The sequence below is a fragment of the Fonsecaea monophora genome, assembly GCF_001642475.1.
Source record: "Fonsecaea monophora strain CBS 269.37 chromosome Unknown Scaff68, whole genome shotgun sequence".
Taxonomy (NCBI): Eukaryota; Fungi; Ascomycota; class Eurotiomycetes; order Chaetothyriales; family Herpotrichiellaceae; genus Fonsecaea; species Fonsecaea monophora.
In genome coordinates this window covers 37,082-49,426 of record NW_019173999.1, presented here as the reverse complement: position 1 = coordinate 49,426, position 12,345 = coordinate 37,082, and the positions used below count along the sequence as shown (strand labels likewise).

At 49.5% G+C, this 12,345-nt stretch overlaps 4 protein-coding genes across 4 annotated transcripts; 1 reads left to right on the top strand and 3 right to left on the bottom strand.

The window, feature by feature from the left end:
* Positions 1 to 761: 761 nt before the first annotated feature.
* Positions 762 to 1,865, bottom strand: AYO21_08124 (hypothetical protein; the record flags this gene model as incomplete). The annotated part of the gene is made up of 1 exon (XM_022658072.1): positions 762 to 1,865. The coding sequence occupies one exon, from the start codon at positions 1,863 to 1,865 to the stop codon at positions 762 to 764; it is 1,104 nt and encodes a 367-aa protein (XP_022509592.1).
* A 1,650-nt stretch (positions 1,866 to 3,515) lies between these two features.
* On the bottom strand, positions 3,516 to 5,686 carry AYO21_08123 (hypothetical protein; the record flags this gene model as incomplete). The annotated part of the gene is made up of 7 exons (XM_022658071.1): positions 3,516 to 4,185; positions 4,242 to 4,381; positions 4,441 to 4,539; positions 4,589 to 4,725; positions 4,773 to 5,026; positions 5,074 to 5,361; positions 5,415 to 5,686. 7 exons carry the CDS (start codon positions 5,684 to 5,686, stop codon positions 3,516 to 3,518), a joined length of 1,860 nt encoding a protein of 619 aa, XP_022509591.1.
* Positions 5,687 to 6,342: 656 nt separating this feature from the next.
* AYO21_08122 (hypothetical protein) lies at positions 6,343 to 9,479 on the top strand (the record flags this gene model as incomplete). The annotated part of the gene is made up of 10 exons (XM_022658070.1): positions 6,343 to 6,495; positions 6,566 to 6,774; positions 6,834 to 6,984; positions 7,041 to 7,073; positions 7,140 to 7,559; positions 7,693 to 7,717; positions 7,784 to 7,851; positions 7,986 to 8,099; positions 8,195 to 8,816; positions 8,917 to 9,479. 10 exons carry the CDS (start codon positions 6,343 to 6,345, stop codon positions 9,477 to 9,479), a joined length of 2,358 nt encoding a protein of 785 aa, XP_022509590.1.
* Positions 9,480 to 9,626: 147 nt separating this feature from the next.
* On the bottom strand, positions 9,627 to 11,902 carry AYO21_08121 (hypothetical protein; the record flags this gene model as incomplete). The annotated part of the gene is made up of 4 exons (XM_022658069.1): positions 9,627 to 10,086; positions 10,149 to 10,521; positions 10,650 to 10,890; positions 10,937 to 11,902. 4 exons carry the CDS (start codon positions 11,900 to 11,902, stop codon positions 9,627 to 9,629), a joined length of 2,040 nt encoding a protein of 679 aa, XP_022509589.1.
* Between the last annotated feature and the right edge of the window lie 443 nt (positions 11,903 to 12,345).

Genomic DNA, 12,345 nt, shown 5'->3' with positions numbered 1-12,345 from the left:
AAGACATCAAGAAGGGACAAAAGTAAAACCCTCCTCGACGGAGCGCCCGGTTGGACCATTTGGTTAAAAAAGACTCAACCAAAAGCCAGGGAGCAGCCTCTACCATCGAAGCCTCCGAACCGGAAACGAGAAACTGAACAGCAACTAAACCCGCGTGGCAGTCTGTTTCGTTCCAGGACTTCTTTAGGCGATCGAACGCCCCTTCTTTGTAGATTCTTGTCCAGAGGTCACATCTCGTTTCGGAGCCTTGGTGACTTTCGAAAGAACGGAGGCACACTCTATAAAGATCAGAACTTCCGATTAGACATGCAAGTGGGTACGTTGTGAGCTTTTACCTTCCATACTTCTTTTCGTATAGAACTTCAACTGACACTAGATCTACGAAAGGTAACTGCCCACGATCCTAAAAAATGGAATCTCCAGGTTCAGGTCAACAATGAAACATATATCTCAACTCTGAAGAGAGAGAAGGAAAAAAAAGACAGTTGCGACAGTCCTTATGCCTATAGGTGAAGAATGGACACCGAAGGAGATCAGAGCCCAATTCATGAAGACTTTGAAGCTTTAACAGTCCCTTATTCCTGAATCAAACAAGACTTAGCCAGAGCTTTATCAGACCAGAAAACCATACAAAAGCAGTCTTCTTCCGGCGACGCGGCCAAAGCGAAAAGAGCCCAGAATAAGAGAGAAAGGGAGGCGAGGGAAAGGGCTGTAAGGGAGATGGCCGAACAGGATCATAAATAGGATATAGAACGATAATCTTAGTCCTCCGACCTGATATCTTCTTCAAAAGCTTGCCGTAATCGTTGATCGTACTCAAGCTTGTCCTCAACCCTTCTTCGGATTACTTTCTCAGCATCCGGATGCCAATAACGAGCTGGAGTGTTTGTAATGTTGGATGCAAACATTGGCTCGATATGATTCAAGAAGACGCCATACAGTCCCGTTAAAGAATCCAAGGCCCGGAAGTACCAAATTCGACCCGTTGCCCAGTTCTCGCGAAAAGTATTGGCCACTGAAATGGAGCAAGGATGCAAAGATTGTTGTTCCTCCTCTTCTAAAATGGAAAAAAACTCGTCGAGCGTGAGCTTGAGATCTGCCAACTTTTCATCACCCAAACGGTCAATTGCCTGACCGGTCAACCATAAAGGGGGCCTCAGCATCTCAATCGGTCTGAAACAGGCCCATTCCAGATCAATAATTGACTTGATGTGCCAGTCGTCATCGACGAAGATATTGCTTTGATGGAGATCCGTGAGGGTTAAATAAAACGGTCCAGAACGCGAGGAGCTATTGACGAAATCAGGTAGACAGGCGCGCATCAAAGTCAAGGCTTCCATTTGGTCGACGGCATCATCCCTTGAAATGACAGAATTGGGCTGATATCGAATGCGATTGTCGTGGTATTTGAAGAGATCCAGAACATATGACTCGACCACACTGTAAATGTAGCTGCGGTTCACAACAGGCGGGCGTCTGTCGTTTTCTGCTTCGGGAATGATGATAGATAATGGTCGATTAGCCAGACTAACAACACCTTCGTTGTCTATCGTCAACGAGCCTATGTGAGGTAGTGGCCTTCTGGTCAAAGACAACAAGATCCGGGATAAATCTCGAAAGAAATTCGTCTTTCGCTTCGCATCGCCAGAAAGTGTATCCCACGTTGTTGAAAGCATGCGGCCTTCCTCCTCTTCGATGAAATCCATCAGTAAATAGCCAATAGTAAACGGAATGTCGGGTCGTTTACAGCGAATGTAGGGAGAGCAGACCGATTGTCGAAATAGCAGTTGTAGGGTGTTCTGTATGAATGAGAGGCATCGCAAATACCATGGAGCGTTTTCACGCGCTGTGAACTGAACCTCCATTATTAGCACATCACAGAAAGCATTCTGGAAGACTACGCATACATGTAGATTATTGCCAGTTCCGAACCCCCATAAGTACGGGATTGGTATCTCAGGGCAATTTTGTTGCATCCAGATATATGTTGCTGCTTCAGATCGCACCTTCTCATCCATGTTTCCCGGATTCGAAGATTCTCCCAGCTTGTATGGGAGTGGGAATCGAATCATGACCCGACTCTTGGGACGTCTATTCCAGTTATATATATACACTGGAATACAGACATTGAACGTCCCATGCCTCCATTCCGAGAAGTCACCTAGTCGACAGGATTGATTACCCTTCAGTCCAAGGTGACAGGCGACAATTTCTTTTATTTCGTCTTGATTGCGAAATAGTTGAAGAAAAAAGTCAATTCGTTTGGACGGATAGGACAACTGTAAGAGAATGTTGCTTTCGGCTTCGCAAGCGGATTCATAGGAGATGGACTTTTGAAGTAGATTCCTTTTCTGGGTGACTCGGGAGCCAAGGCGAGATGCCATCTCTTTTTTGAAATGTAGGTAAGGATCATCTGGAGGGAAATGAAACTATCAGCGCCATTTAAGACAAGGAAAAACGAGAACACATACGGCACCATTATTGGGAAGGAGGGAATCCAGCCTTCCGGGAGCTAGTAAAGGGGCGCTGATGTAACTGCGATGATTTTCATCTTGAGGAATGTAGGTCTTCCAGATATGTTTGTATCGGCCACCTTGAAACAGCGACTCTTGTGGTAAAGGTCTATCCTCCAGGGGCTGCGCTGCATCTATAAGTGTCAGTTCGTGCAGCTTAATGGTAGGATTAGACTTCTCTAAAGGCTCTGACGGTTCCACAGGAGCTTCAGCTGGGACGTAATATGGACGGGCCTGTTGCTCTTTCAAGAATTCCTTCAAGTCGTCGTCGAGGGCTTTTGCGGGATCATCTTGGTTGCTCCTCCCTCGCTAGAACCAGCTCATTTCTCTAGAGAACTGTCTGAGATTTTTCAGATCAAGTGTGATAGAATAATGTCCATAATCCACCTCCCGGCCATAGTAGGTTGTACTCCCTTGGTCGTTGACCCCAAATTGTTATTTGAGTCTCGGGGACCCAGAAATCATTTCTCCGCAACTCAGCGCCAGACGAGCTCGCGACTCGACCGGATCGGGTTAAAAGTGATGCTGCCATGCGTGCAACCCCAGTGCCCCAGCTGGTCGACCACCGATGACCGTCGCGTTCGGGTGGTGAAACTGATGCTCGAGGCACAAAGCACCGGCATTTCCATCCCTATCGGCGGCTTTTGCTGGAGTTTGTACCACACAGCAACTTTTGTCAAGGGGTCTACTAATAGAGCTGATCAACCAGGACGCGGAATTCTGTGAAAGCAGCGTCTCTGAGTCGACTATCTGGGTCTATCATTCTTTCTGTCCAAAAAGGGGGAATGCACTCTGTCCCATCCCTTGGTGATGTGTGGCGGATTGACAAAAGCTGGTACCTAAACTGGGGATTACTACTTGCTTTGCTTCGCGTTACCCTAGTCCCGCTGATATAATATTCTAGATACATGCAATATCATGCTCGCATGGGAAATGAACGGGTTCGCTCTATCTATATCTCGTGTTGAAACTCCCGTCACCCGTCACGTCCTTCAACATGTCTCACGCTTTTGATGCCTGAGGAATCAGCGCAGCCAGATCAGTGGACAGGTCGGCCTCCAGGTCAATTTGCACATCCTTCTCGTCGACGAGACCCAGATAGTAGGATAGATCCCTGCCGTCGAACTCTCGAACTTCGAAACCGTCACCCAGGAACTCAAACATGTTCAACTTGTTACAATATTCAATATTGTAGTCCTCAAACCTCGGCCTCTCAAGCAGCTTCAGGTATGTGAGACGACTCCCCGGAAACATCGGTAGCGGGCCGTCCACACGTCCTTGTTTAAACCAACTGCTACACCCAGAAACCCACGCAGTTCGTTGCAGGTAGAGGTCTGCATGTTCCTTGAATTGAGAAATGACTTCAGGCTTGGGAGTTAGCGATTTGATGCGGTCGACCTGCATCTTCTCGATGATCTGGAGGATGTATCGTGCCAGTGACTCCAAGATTGGTAAGAACGAACCATGGCCAAGGGGCCCGTACGGTCCGCCCATCATATAGTAGTTCGGGACTGCTCTGTGCGTCAGCACAACGAGTGACTCGAGAGGGAGTAGAACCATACTGTTAGGAGGAGCTACCGAAATATACGACGTAGCTTCATCACGCCATAGCTTTGCCAGAGTCTCACCGTTTGCCTCGACGGGGAAGCGTGGGATCCATGTGGTATTGAATCTTTGTGTCCAGTATATTAGTAAACAAAATTAAACACATTTGGAATGACGCCATACCCAGTTGCACAAATAATAACATCAACTTGATGTTCTTGGCCACGGTTGTCGATGAACCCTGTTGGGGTGACGGCCTTCATGAAATGGGTGAATACAGTCACATTCTCCTGATTCAAAGCTTCCAGAAACCCATTTCCTGGCTGTAAGTCGCTAATTAACAAAACTGCGTCGAGATTTCCGAAAGTATACGGGCACGTACAGTTGGTCTTCGACATCCCACATCAAAATTTTTCGGGATAATCGCCTCGATCAAAGCCTCATCATGTGCCAGCTTCTGCTTCATTTCGGAGATTGCGTACTGACACCTTTTTAGTAACAAGTTGAATGGCGATAACACAAACACTCACTTCTCTAGCCGCTTTGGACTCCGGGGTGTTCTTCAAAATGAACTTGAATCTTTGATTTAACTCTGACTCGATCATTTTTGAATACTTCAAGTAGAGCTTCGGGTTGTCTTTAAAGAGCTGCTTTTGTTCCGGCGTGTCTGAATGGTCAGCGTTGAGCCAGTCGTAGAGGGGGGGGGGCTCGTACATTCAAAGTTTCCTCCGCCCTCGGAGGCGAATTTCTGAGCGAAGCCAGCTGTAATCCAGGTAGGTGACCGGATCCAGGTATAGAGGTGTTCCACTTCCTGAGCAATCTTCGCGACAATTTGGATCCCGCTGCTGCCAGTTCCAATGACTGCGACTTTCTTACCCTTTAGGTCGAGTCCTTCGGTAAAGTGTGCACTGTGTTGGAGGACTCCTTGAAATGAATGAAGGCCAGGAATATCTGGCCACTTCCAATTACTAATTAACCATCAGCATATGCCGCAGGACTCGTAGAAGGGACATACTTCAGGATGCCACCGCCGTTGACTAGGACATGGCACGTGTCGTTGAATTCATTTCCATGCTCTTCGTCTTGAACTCGAACGTGCCAAAGTCCGTCTTCCTGATGCCATTTTGCTGCAACCACTTTATGTCGAAGTTTAATGTATTTCATAAGACCGTGTCTCTCAACAACGCTTTTGAAGTATTTCCAGATCTCTGGTGATTCCGAGTAGTATTGAGACCACTCGGGATTCCGATCCCAGGTAAATTGATAACAAACGGAGGGAATGTCGCAAGCACACCCTGGATATCTGAATGAACGATGAGTCCAACCACTTCCATTCTCACCGGAGCCAACACTTACCTATTTTCGAGCCAGGTCCCGCCAATATCGTCATTCTTCTCGTAGATCTGTAGGTCGATGTTCTCATGTTCTTCCCCGGCAAATTTCGAAAAGCAAATCCCCGAGGCACCAGCACCGATGTGAATAACTCGTAGTTTGCGATGAGCTCCGAAGTGATCCTCGATGATTCTATAACCTTTTTCATTTTCAACAAGCCAGCCGTGAGAGTCGTACTTGGAGTCTAACGATATATTCTGGGCGGGAAAGCCTTCACCCTCCTTTCCTGGAGACATCTTGAGGTGATTTCGAGGAACTGAAGACAACAAACAGTAATTTGGAAGCGAAGCGGACGGAGAGCTATTATTCTGCGCTACATTCTGTCTACAAGCAAATATAGCAAAGGCCGATGCTTTGAGCTCTTGAGGAAGATGTAGAAAAAGCACCAATCACGCAACCAGAGCCAGTTGCCACGGCAAGTACATGGCCTGCCTCGAAACAGCCGTCCTTGGCTCAGGATAAATTGCCGCGGCACGCAAGTTCTTTGGCAGAATCTCCTGACACGAGCGGAGCCCGGGGCGGAACACCACCAATGCCATGTTTCTCTAGATGACCTGGATCCAGCTGAGACTCGTCTAAGACCACTCAAAGGGGGTTTTTGATGCCTACACTATGATTACCAAAGAGATCAGGTCACCACTGACTAATGGTAGTCCGTGTCATAGTGCCGGTGAGGCTCGAGTAAACTTAATGAACAATTGGGGAGAGCCTCTTTGTCACCGGGTGTAAAGCGCGGTATACTTCTCAAGTCGTGTCGATATCGTTGTGTCAGCTTCGATCAGATTTTTCCATTTGGTATCTGATCAGACTACCATATTTTGTGTCAGTTCAATGTGTTCTGACTACGAAATTTATCCTTGATTGGCCGCCACACTACGAAACTGCAGCAAGAATGGGCGAGTTCTTGTCCAATGACGATAAGTCGTTGAAGTCTGATCTCTCACTTGACCTAGCTGCCTTCCACAAGGGAGCGACCACTACGGCTACGAGACAGCTCAATAGTCAGCTGATTGAGCTGGGACTGAGGGATACAAAGTGGTGGAAGGTATGGAAACCCCGATCTCGGCTGGGATACAACGCCTCCCTTCTGCAATGATCCTGACCCCAAGAACTAGTGTGGAGCCCGGGAATACCGCCAGCGTCGAGCCCAGGGCGCAACACCTTTCCCTCGACCTATGCTCTTGGGAGAAGCAGAGGAGATCAGTATTGAATCGAATCATGGGCCAGCCATAAAATGTCGTCTGTTTCAACCTCCTGGCGCAAAACCGATTGGAGTCTTTTATCACATCCACGGTGGTGGCTATGTCCTCGGCTCTGCGGATAGGTTAGTAGTTTCATCACTGGCAACTACCCGGGGTCTTGTGACTGATGCGAACGGCACAGTCAAGATCTTCTCCTGGCTGAGATCTCTCGGTCCGCTCGGTTGGTTGTGGTCTCGGTCGAATACCGCCTTGCACCAGAAAATCCTTATCCAGCTGCATTGGAAGATTGCTGCACCGTCGCCGACTGGCTTGAACAGCACGCACAAGAAAAGGTCAGGAGGATCTCTGTGTTCTTCTCTCACCAGTTGACGACGCTGACAGTTCACAGTGGGACTGTGACTTGAATTTCATCGGCGGCGAGGTGAGTCTGTGTGGAGAACATTGGCGGCCAGAGTCATAGGAGACAGACACTGACGAGCGAGACCAGTCTGCCGGTGCTACGCTTTCTGCTCTTGTTGTCCTTCATCTGCAACAACGAGGACTGCTATCTCGTATCAGAGGGGTCGTTCTCAGCTACGGTAACTTTGATCTTTCAGCTCTACCCTCTCTACGGGGGTTAGAGAGGTCAGAGACTCCAATTTTGAACTACGAGGACGCCGAGCAATTTCTCGACGCATACCTGCCTGGTCGCACACCTGACCAGAGAAAAGCCGCCACCATCTCACCGGCGTACAACAAGCTCAGCGACTTGGTTCCGGCGTTGTTTTTGGTCGGCACTGAGGATGGCTTGGTAGATGATAGCATCTTGATGGCGTCACGGTGGCAGTTGGCAGGAAATGAAGCTATTCTGAAATTCGTACCGGGTGCCTGCCATGGTTTCATGACATTCAATGGCCATGTTGTCGAGGTAACCCGTCGGGGCTGGGATATCCTGCTTCAGTTTCTTCAGGCGAAACTTATGGCACCATGAGACTCAATTTCTGTATTTGGAGACAAAATTGGCCGCATAGAAGACTTCTCGTTGGACAACATCCTAACAGAAAGAGGACGTTGTTGTTCCTATAGGTTCGGCGCAAGATCTTGTTAGCAAGGCTGCATCAGAGACTTGTCAGCAACGCTGATCTGGCCCAGGGGGCCTCCACGCGAATTCGCAGAATAAGCCAACGTCATACGTGGCCATCGACAATCTTGCTGTAGTCGTAAGTTGTCTCGAAAGCACATGGTGTCTGGTGGTGTTTTTACATGACCATGTTTCCTCCAGTAGCGTAGAGTTACCGAGAACAAACCAGCAAAAGACCAGAACCTTTTGGGACCAATACAACCCTTTCTTCAGTTAGCTCATCATAGGCTCAGTGGGGTTGACCCGCTTTTAGAACTATCCGAGGCAAGCTCAACCCTTCAAAACTTCAATCCCCTCGAGCAAGCCGAGGAGAGGAGAGAGGCTTTGGTAAGCGCTCAAACGGCTTTGTGTTTTGGACTGCCACCATCATTGCCACCGCCAGCGTATAAGACCTTGACCAAGGTCGTTCTCACGGGACGCAGATTCAAAGACGGCAACGTAGGCTGGGAGCTTGGGACGACGCAAAAGAGACCGACATGGCACCGTCTGGAGAACTGGTCGCCCTTGTGACCGGGGCGAACGGCGTCACCGGCGACTATCTGATCCGGCAGCTCGCCTCGGAGCCTCAGTGGACCAAAATTATCGCAACTTCACGCCGACGACCATTCCGGCTCTCGAAGGACCCCAGGGTGGTATTTGGCCAGGCGGACCTCAACTCCGACGTGGGCTCGATCTCACAGGCACTCCGGGACATGGGCGCCACCAAAGTGACACATTTCTTCCACATGGCATACATCCACCATGACGCGTTCGAGAAGCAATACGAATACAATGTGAAGTTTTTCATCAACATCCTGACCGCGGTCGATGACATCAACAAGGACACACTCCAGCGTGTCGTGCTCCAAAACGGGGCCAAATATTACGGCTTTCACTTCAAAGCACCGCCCAAGGAGCCCGTCACCGAAGACCTCGGCCGACTCGGGCTCGAGGGCCCGCCCAACTTTTACTACCCCCAAGAGGACTTTATGTTTGAGCTGCAGAAACACAGGAAGTGGACCTGGTCGACGACGCGTCCATTCTTGATCAGTGGGTTCAGCTTTGGTGAGGGGTTTTTTTTTCTCACATGGCTCAGAATCTTTGGTTCCAGGGAATTAATTTGCCATGAAATCAGGCATGTCGAAAGGCTGACTTTCCAGGGCAGGTAGCGGACAGTCATTTACGTGCACGGCCGCCCTGTACTTTACCATGCAAAAGTATCTCGGCGAGCCGGCGGTATTTTCCGTGCCATCCGAGGGCGAAGGGTGCTACGAGAAGCGACAGGACTTCTCCTCGGCGGCGAACATCGCTGCCTTCACAACTCGTCTTGCCCTCCATCCAAACGCCCAAAACCAATCGTACAACATCGTCGACGCGGATCCGAAGGGACTCACGTTCAGGGAGATTTGGGAAAGTATGGGTCAGTACTTTGGGGTTCCGGTGACGACCAGAGCCGGATTCGACATTGAGGCCGATATCGAATCAAAGCTGAAGCGTGGTGTATGGGAGGAATTGGTGGCGAAGCACGGGGGGGACAAGGACGCTTGCGACAAGTTCGCGACGTGGTCCTTTTTCGGATGGATCATGAGATACGCTACCTGGGGCGCTTCGGTCAGTATGGACAAAGCCGCACGGGAGCTTGGTTGGACAACCCGCTTTGACACGAGAAAAGACTTGTGCAAAATATTCGACACAATGAAATTGGAAGGTGTGATCCCACAGCTCTAGCGATGCATGAAGATTAAATAGGGTATACATTATTACTACTACCGACTGCTTGAATGTTCTGGACCCCATTTTTGACCGAAAGAAAACTGGTAGGTATCATGGAGAGTCCCATATCCAAGAAATGTCATCCGAATCAAATCTACTTGGTCAGCCCTCTTGCTCCATCGGTGCCTCCGAATTAAGGGCCTGGACTTGTGACTGATCCAGGGTGATGGGAAACCATTCCGCAAGCCAATGCGAATCCACAAATGAGGAATCCCAAATGGGGATTTCACCGAAATTGAAGTCCGCCATACAAGGTGGTTCTTCGATGGTGCTAGTAGGAGGTGGTGAGAACGAAGGTCCTTGCACTGGCGTGGGCCCGGCATCTGGTGAATGCCATCGGGACTGCCTGGGGAGGTTCTGCAGAAATTCGAAGTCTCGATCGACGCAGAACTTGAAGAGAGAGTATGACCAGCGAGCGGCGTTCCAGTATTTGCGATGCTCTCCGAGTATCAACAGGCCAAGTTGGATTTTGTTGACAGCTATGGACGCCCGACTAGAGTCTCGTGGATTATCCTTTACTTCCTCGAGATAGGTGATGAGCGCGTTGAAGAGAGAGGTATTTCTTTGTCCATATCTCGTCAGTTATCATTACCATCTCTTGCACGGGCTCACATTGACACTTACAAAAAACTGTGGCTGTACTTCAATACGTCCGATGAGAGAAGTTCCTCATATAGCGCCATAGTCCTTGCAGCACACTTGATAATGCCATCCCGAACTTGTTGGACGGTGAGACTATTAGAAAATCCAGAGTCGTGTTCGAGTAGTACCTTGTGCATGACTCTGAAGTTCAAGGCCATAATTCTCTGACGGTTGAGTTCGACAGAGATCGGCCAGATTGAATATTCAACCAGAGCGTCTGCGGTCGTGTACGATCTAGTTGCACGCTCAGAAGCCAAGTCCATCTGTTCCAGACGCGTCTTGACGGAGATCAGGCGTGGGAGGAGAGAGTCCTCGTGTCTTCGATGCTCAACATTCATGGTGAAAATTTCTGACACTATTACTGGTCAGCATGCGGCACAATAGAGTTGGTGACTTTATGCACAAAGGGAGCGGTGCAGTCTTGTGTTCTGAGGAAACTGAACGACTAGGGTAGGATGCGCGATATTGGCAGGTTCGACGTACGGATTTTCGAGAGCGCGATCAAGTCGGTCATGAACGCGCTATGGACCTTACTGAAGAAGTAAAAGTCGACTGGGCATTCCCCAGATCTTTCTGCGCCTTCAACAGCAGCCGTCTCGTAGAAGTCAGACTCAGAGAGAAGCTCAACATCCACGACCTCGAGGTTGATCACTGGCGGACGACCTATACCGAGCGCGACATTATAGTCGCGTACCTTTGCAGTATGATGCGTCAGCCAGTGCCACTAGATAAAAGCATCATGCAAGGGAATAAGCAAATAGTCTACTCACGAACAGAGTCCAAAAGATCCTCCGCCACAGACATCTCTGATGCTGTGATAATCTGGATGATGGAGGAATAGCTTTATGCAAGCCCATCGTGAAAGCCAAATTGCATGCACATGTTGTCCAAAAGCGGATGTCTTTTTCTTCGCTATAGTTCGTCCACCTAGGGCTCATAAAAACGAGAGATTGAATGAGCATGAGCTGGTCTTTTTCGCAGTTGAAGGAATAGAGGAGTGCTGCTCGGGTGTGGAAGTACTCTTGTGCCGTCGACCTCTTCTTGAACCCGGCTTCTTGTAATGTGTTCTCATCCATATACTGGCAAGCTGCAAAGAAGATTGAATGCATAAGCAAGGGGGAGCTGATGGTGCCACGCCGGAAACGCAGGTAGATTCTTTGCAGGTCATTTCTGTCCACGACGGGATAGGCTGGTAAAAAGTGGCGTACGAAACATCCCATCAGCAGGTCACAGGTAATGACTGGTGGAAATGCCAGTACTCCCTTGACCTTACACAGGTACGTGATATCTTCAGCGACCAAGTGAGAGAAAGTCTTGGTTGTTGGGTCCAGTTCGCGTCGAAACCAGGTAAGGGAGGGCACTGGTGGGCAGGTTATTGTAACTCGCGCCATGTTCGGGCTGTCTGGTTCGACGCGGTCGCCTTCTCGACTGTCGGATGCGTTGAACGAACGGTGACCGGTCATGTGAGGGAGGACGCAGTGTGTCAACGTATCATCCGCATACACAATTCGCTTATCGCCATTGGATGGCGCCACAGAGCCGGCTCGGTGTTGGTCGGACAGGTACGCCTCATTTTGCGATGGTGATCTCCTGGTGAGGGAAGCATGCGGTTCTGGTGGACCGTCAACAAAGTCCAAAGGACTCGTCCACACCTGGTCCGGGGTTCGGGGGCTGTCAACTCCAGTCTCGATCTGAGTATTGGATTGGTTACCGACGTCGGGAGTCCGAGCTGACATCGACTTGTTGTGTCTGCTTATTGCAGGTGCGACTGGGTTTTGAGGAGTTCGAGCCTGCAGAGATTCGACAACTCCAGGGGAGGCATCGGTTCCCCGGACGCTGGCACCAATGGGACCAGCATTTTGTGAGGGTGAATTTACGGCTAGGATGCTGGAAGTGCTTTGCTGAGGTCTTGACGGGCTTCTAGCACGTTTGCGTTTCTTTGAGGGCCTAAACCATTCACGAATCGTGGAGAAGCATCAGTCATTTTGATCAGCTATTCATTCCCCTTGTGAAGGACATCCTCACCCAGAAGATGACTGTTCCAGCACACACTCTGTACCAAGCGACATGCAATAAGAGCACGCCTGCCCAGATCGCTTTAGTGTCGCGTCACAGCGGATTTTCCTGGCATGGCATATCTTGCAAGCTTTGGAAGCACGTTTTCTCAGCGTCTGGACGA